The 7500-nt window shown below is 36.7% G+C and overlaps 1 protein-coding gene across 1 annotated transcript in view; it reads left to right on the top strand.

Moving 5' to 3' along the window:
* Positions 1–7500, top strand: part of igf1rb (insulin-like growth factor 1b receptor) — a 174811-nt gene that overhangs the window by 165693 nt on the left and 1618 nt on the right. The window contains exon 21 of the mRNA XM_056461066.1: positions 6456–7500. This exon is cut by the window's right edge and continues 1618 nt beyond it. Within this exon, the coding sequence (XP_056317041.1) occupies positions 6456–6915 (460 nt within the window). The 3' untranslated portion in view covers positions 6916–7500. The remainder of the gene's footprint in view (positions 1–6455) is intronic.

The following is a 7500-nucleotide window of genomic DNA, read 5'->3' on the forward strand; positions in this document are numbered from 1 at the left end:
GTAACTAATAGCTTTTAACAGTTAAAGTTATTATAAATAAACACCTGCAGTTATTTAGTATATTGGTGATGTTTATGGGCCCTATCATACACCCGGTGCAATAAGGCACAAGGCTTGTTTGGCCCAACATGTTGCTATTTTCAGACCAATGCAACCTTAATTTTCCTGTTTTCTGCCATGTTGTTTAAATAGCAAATCCATTTGCGCCACTTTGTGGATCAATTCGGTCTAGAAAAGCGGTGTGTTATGGCGCATTGTTGGTGCGTTGCTGTTTTGTGAAATTAAAATAGACGGTGCAATAGACCAGCTGAAAGCAGGTCTAAAGTCCAGCGCAGATCGTGTTAGTTGTGCGCCTCGCTTACACATTGCTTAATACACACAGGATGTACAGCAATACGCAAATATATTTACATATGAAAAATAATTAAAGGATTAAAATATGAAAAACAATTATTACTTTCTACATGAATATAAAAACCACTGCCTCGATGCCTTCTTCAGCTCGGGGGGCTTTTTTAGTTTATTCAAGTCAATTTGCTTTTGTATATTGTTATTATTATAAAAAGTATTATTTATTATTTGCATAGTTATATTTGTTTTATTAAAAAACTAGCTTAAATTTGTCCACCTGTCAGGTTTTGGACCACATGGGGCATAGCATGTGTATTTGGATATAACTCAGTTTTTTGACCACACTTTATTATTATTGTTCATTTATTCGTTTGCTGGAAATTAGAACTGAATTTAGAAATACTTCTGAAACAAATCTTTGCGCTTAACAAACAAAATTATATATGTAGGCTAATTGATGTCTGTGCGTACAACATGTTTCCTTATCCACGAAAGAGAGAAAGTGAAAGTAAAGGCCGTTTGGAGGAGGCTCATTCTTTATCCTCTCGCTGCAGATGCTCTGTTCAACTGTTTTCTCACTAGTGAAGCGTTCAGTTTTTCTACGTACAAAGTCCGCCATGTAAATAGCAAATGCGCCATGGCAAGACGCAACTGACTCTTAAAGGGAATTCTCAAAACACACAGATAACTCATTAAGAGAATAAGCTCAACCCTGTTAAACCATGTGCCACGGCACAGAGCATATTTTTCCATGCTTAAAATAGCAAAAGTGGATTTGGACATGGTCTTAATGCTTTTGCTCCATGCGCTTTAGACTTTGCGCCTAGATTGTTAAAATAGAGCCCTATGTGTGCCATACCTGCAGGTGTACTGTTCTTCCACAAAGGAAAACCGGAACTAGTGCTGCACACATACAAAAATTTGCTCATGCATATATGTCTGATAATCTGATCATTCATATTGTTTGAAAAAAATTCAGAAATGTGATGAAAGGACAGCTGGTTTTTGTGTGTTCCCTCTTGACTTGCGTTGTTTGCTTAGTTTTGTCTACTTAAGTTTTCCTCTTGCACTCTGATTATGGAGGAAAAAATGGATGAAGTGATTTCTAATCATTTTTATTATTCATACATAGCACTAACAATGGTTAATTTCATAGAAAATTACTATATAGCGATTGAAACAATGTATATTTATTAGTGGTGGGCCGTTATCGGCGTTAATGTGCCGACTCTTATCAGGCAATTTTAAAAAAATATCGCCTTTAATCTATTCTCAAAGTTGAGTTGGAAGCTGGGTCTATTTTACGCAAGCTATGATGACTTTCACCTTGATATTTTAGCGTGGATGTATACCTGGCGGAATTGCACTGTAGGTGGCGAGAACGAGTCTTCAAACCTGTGTGTATTCCTACTGTGAAATTACCACATCAAACGTGACGTGCTAACATAGATGCAGTTCACTAGAGTGAATCTGATTAATGTTAGATCCACATCTAACCATCAGGCACCTTTAGAGTTTATGTGTTTGAGTACAACATACAAAAATACAAAAAAATGTTTGTGTGTGTGTGTGGATCTCGTCGGAAAATATGACGAAAAGGCCTACATAATCGATTGATTGCGGTGTTTACTTCAATAATACCACTAATATATGCATAATCCACTTGTCTTAATTCCGTTTCTGTTTAGTTCAGTTATGACCTTAGTTGGATTAAGGTCATCAAAAATTGTTTTTTGGAGCTTATGTAGGCCTACAGTTCATAATTCATGTTTAACTGAATAAACAGTTAGTAAACACAAGTTCATCTTATTGAACATCATTTATTTTCATCACCAATTATCATAGTAGAACAGTTTCTCAAGCAGTTTGAGATGCATTTTGAAATCCGGAGATGAGCCCCTGGTCTAATGCACCACCTGGCTTGAGAAACCCGTTCACAAAGACTTATATTTAGTCATTATTGGGGCAGCACACATATTCTGAATGCCAGATTTTAAATGAGCCATTTTAATCTAGATTAATTCCAAGATTACAGTGAGATCAATCTACATTAAAAAAATAGTCTATGCCCACCTATAATATTTATATTTGCAGATGAAATAGAAACATAGCTAGTGCATCTGTGTTTCTCTCTTTCTCTTTCTCTCTCTCTCTCTCTCTCTCTCTCTCTCTCTCTCTCTCTCTCTCTCTCTCTCTCTCTCTCTCTCTCTCTCTCTCTCCCTGTATGTGTGTGTGCGTGTGCGTGTGTGTGTGTGTGAGGGTGAAACTGACACTCTTGGATGTGCTGGTGGTGTGAGTGTTTGTGTATGTGGTGTGTAGGCATTTGCAACTGTCAGCTGATGTTTGCACTGGCTCGGTGTGTGTGTGTGAGAGAGAGAATGTTGCCGGTGTTTGTGTCAGCAGACTGCTCTGGTATTCTTAGGCTGTGTGCATGCGTGTGTGCGAGTGCATGTGTAATTTAAATGTTGAAGTGTACTGCTGGAGTGTGTGTGTGTACGTGCGTGCGTGTGTGAGTGAGCTGGCCTCTGCAGTGTGTTTTGAGCACAGTTCAGTGTCTGCTGTTTGTATAGTGAAGAGGTCAGGCATTTAGCAATGACCCGCTGAGAGCAGGCGTGTTTACGCCACTCTGACACCTGTTGTTCCGAGCTCAGCCAAATAATCATGGCTGAATGAACATGATTACATGAGCCGTTTCATGGAATAGTAGCAGTACAGTATATACAGCTGAAGGCAACATTATTAACCCTCCTGTGAATTTTAATAATTAAAAAAAATGTTTCCGAGTGTTGTTTAATGGAGAGAAGGTATATTTTAAACATGATTTTTTAATACCTGATTAATAATAACTTATTTATGTTGTCAGAACATATCATTTTATTAGTTATTTTGCAAGTTACTCTTAGTCGGTGCAATTGAAAGGTTTAACTAGGTTAATTGGGTTAACTAGGCAAATTAGGGTAATTAATAGGTTATATTAATAAGTTATTGGATAAAAGAGATTTGTTTTGTAGACCATTTAGAATAGAAATTAATGGCGGCTAATAATATTTACCTTAAAAAATTTGTTTTTCCTAAAAACTTATTTAATTTCAACCAAACTAAAGGTAAGACATGGAAAAAAAGTTTTTTCCTTTGTTAAAACATTACTAATTGAAAAAAGTTTAATTTTACAGGTGAGATAAACATTTGGGCTTTTTACAGAATATACAATATTATTATTATTATTATTATTATTATTATTATTATTATTATTATTAATGTTGTTATTGTTGTCATATAACAGTGTTATGCTAGTTGGGGGACCTAAGCAGAATAATTTTGGGGTTCTACCTTGCTCTAAATAGTGAAGTATTGCCATTTCTGACCCACAATCATTTTAGTGCTTGTTAAATACTGTAAATTATAAATAAGAATTATAAAACCCCCTTTGAATTTTTTTTCTTTTTTTAATTGTTCCCAAATTATGTTTAACAGAGCAAGGAAATTTTCACAGTATGTCTGATAATATTTTTTCTTCTGGAGAAAGTCTTATTTGTTTTATTTCGGCTAGAATAAAAGCAGTTTTTAATAAAAAAAAAAAAAATTAAGGTCAAAATTATTAGCTATATATTTTTGATAGTCTACAGAACAAACCATCATTATACAATAACTTGCCTAATTACCCTAACCTGCCTAGTTAACCTAATTAAGCTATTAAATGTCACTTTAAGCTGTATAGAAGTGTCTCGAAAAATATCTAATAAAATATTGTTTACTGTCAAAATGAATCAGTTATTAGAAATGAGTTATTAAAACTATTAGGTTTAGAAATGTGTTGAAAAAATCTCGCCATTTAACAGAAATTAGGGAAAAAATAAACAGGGGGCTGATAATTCTAACTTCAACTGTACAATCAATCAATGATACAATCAAAAAACAAATACAATCAATGAAACAACAACAAAGCCTGATTTCTTCTTCTTAATAACTGTCTGAATGATTTGGACATTTTAAAACTAGACTGCTTTTGACAACTACCAGCTTTAAAAATGAAGGATTAAACAGTCTTTAATGAAGAGACCAGTGATTTCTATTTTGCATCCTTCTGGAGTGTTTAAAACATTCTATTAATTTAGCACACAGATTAAAGATTCTTGGTGGAGTTTTTATTTTATTTTTGATTATTTATAAATTCCAAAAGCAAACACCCTGCAACGAAATGGCACCGAACAATAATTAGCAATGTAATATTAGCAATAAAATAATAACAATAAAAGTGAAAATGCATTACTTAGTAATAAAATATACATTTTGAACTCATTAAAAACTAAAAAACAACAACAAAACAATTGACATTAATTTAAAGATTGATCCATAAATAATAAAATCAATAAGCAAATAATATAAAGTATATATGAAAAAATATTAATATAAAAACATATAAGAAAAAGAGAAGCTACAAATACTGGGTTAATGTTAATACCCAAACACAAACTTTATTATTCCCTTCAGTCACCCTCCCTGTTCCTTACATATGAGATGCAGGATCCAGAGCTTATATTAAACTATGATTAATTCAGTCGGGACATAACTTTTATAAACATGTCTCAGGAAAAATATTATCGACATTAAAAAACATCTGTAAAACGTAGTCGACTTTATTAATCTGTAATTGCCTATTTTTGATAAATGTGCTACTAGATTATGTCTTTAACGTCATCATAAGCACTTAAAAGCCATGCTAAAAATTATTTTGTGCTTGTCTCTTCTCGTCCCTTTATTCATTTTCGCGGTCCAATTTCCAAAATAAATCCGGTATATACAGTAATTCAATTCAATTTTAATTATAAAGAACTTTAAAACAACAGTCAATCAAAGTGCTGACAACAGAGAGTAAACAAACTTTAAAATACAAAAAATAAAATATTAACATCTCACGCTGTGCTAAAAACCAAATTGAACAAGTGGGTTTTAAGAAGAGGTTTAAAAACAGTAATGGAAGAGGCTTGTCTAATATACAACGGCAACTCATTCCACAATTTTAGTGCAGCCACAGCAAAAGCCCGATCCCCTCTGAGCTGGTCGGCTGACCTGAGCGAACGAGAAGGTGTGTAAGGACAGAGAAGCTCAGAGAGGTAAAGGGGTGCAGTACCATTTAGACACTTAAAAACAAATAAAAGTAACTTAAAATGGATCCTGAAATCCACCGGCAGCCACTGAAGAGAAGATCAAATCGGGGTGATGTCCTTGTATTAGTGTGTGCCAGTTAAAAGATGTGCAGCTGCATTCTGAACAATTTGCAGTTGAGAAACAGAAGACTGACTCACCCCAAAATAAAGGGCATTGCAGTGGTCCAAGCGGGAGGTTATAAAGGCATGGATTACTGTTTCAAAGTGCTTGTGTGATAAAACGTGCTTCATTTTGGCCAGTTGTCTTAAGTGAAAGAAGATAGAGCGAACAACAGACCGAATCTGGCTTTCAAGCTTTAGTTCAGGATCCATTTTAAAACCCAGGTTCACAATCTCTGGCTTACAGAAAGTTTCGAGATTATTCAGGATGATAATGGGGCAAGCAATAACACAAAGGCCATGGCCGTGTCTGTGCACAGATTTGCGTTCTTGTGACCAGTCGCTCTCGCAGGTTACCCTGGAAGAACAAACTCAAACCGCGATAACACAGAACGCATATGAGAAAGGAGATGCTGCAAGCTTCCTATTGATCATATGACCTTTACACGGAAACAATTGTGATTATATACAACAAAAATGTATTTCTTTTTTTGCTGAAAATTTATAAATATTTAAGTACTAAAGCATTGTCAATGAGGATCGTTTTTAAAATGCAAATAAAATCGAAACGGCTCGCACCACTATCGGGTTGTGGGGTCCCCCTAGTGGCGGCGGGGCCCTAAGCAGCCACTTAGTTCACTTATAGGGAGGGGCAGCTCTGTGTGTGTGTGCTTTCTATGTATTTGTATTAAAAAAATCATCTCAAAACTAAAAAAAGTAATAGTTTATGATCATTTATAATCATATATCACTATCAAGTTGTCATAAATAATTTGCTCGATTATTTTAAGATCTTGTATGTTTTTTTTCTTATCTCCTCTGTGTCTGATCCTCCAGGTTCGAGCTGATGCGCATGTGCTGGCAGTACAACCCCAAAATGCGGCCGTCCTTCCTGGAAATCATCAGCAGCATCAAGGAGGACCTGGAGGCGGGCTTCAAGGAGACCAGCTTCTTCTACAGCGAGGAGAACAAGCCCCCCGACACGGAGGAGCTGGACATGGAGAACGTGGGAACAATGGAGAACGTTCCTCTAGAACCGTCCTCCAGCCTGCAGCCCCTCGCACCCTCAATATCCCCCCCTCAGCAGTGCACAGCTGCGGCCCAGAGCTGCTCGTCCCCGTCCTCGCCTCCTTCATCACCCAGCTCCACGGACAAACACCCGCTTCCCACATCAGCGGCCAACGGGCCGTCCATGGTCCTGAGGGGGCCGTTTGAGGAGGGTCAGCCTTACGCTCATATGAACGGGGGCCGGAAGAACGAGCGTGCCTTGCCTCTGCCCCAGTCTTCGGCTTGCTGATCGCCGGATGCGTCGGATGTGTGTCAAGCCACTGTGTGGTGTCCTGAGAGAGAAATATTCAAATGTTAGAGACGAAAAAAAAAAAGAGAGTCCAGGCAATCAATTTTTTCAATCATACCTCAATGGACAAAGTTTGGAGTTCTTTGTTTTTTGTGCGTTCCGATTGAATTGTTGAATTGATGATTGAACTCATTTGTTATTTCCGCCAGACTGGATCAATGACTGAAAACAAAATATGAAAAGAAAAAAAAAACATCACTTTCGCACTCAATAGGCTGTTTTTGTTACTTTTCTAAACTTCCGGAGCTGGCCTATGAGAGCCGGTAGTGGTACGGTGGCATTATTACGACATGCTCTGCATATCTCCAACTTGCGAATTACTTGTCTTTGTTTCCAAAAGACGTGCGTCTAAAAAAATGAGCAAAATGGTGTACGACTTCCTCTTCCGCTCATCTCAGATCTCTGGCTTCCACTCTTTTCAGAAATCATCTGTGGTGGAGGAGAAATCTTGCATCTGCCAAAAGTCTTTCACTTCTTTTTTAATGTTGCCAAATTGGGTGTGTAATTCCCCATTCATTCGTGTTA

This window comes from Danio aesculapii, chromosome 7 (genome assembly GCF_903798145.1).
Source record: "Danio aesculapii chromosome 7, fDanAes4.1, whole genome shotgun sequence".
Lineage (NCBI taxonomy): Eukaryota > Metazoa > Chordata > Actinopteri > Cypriniformes > Danionidae > Danio > Danio aesculapii.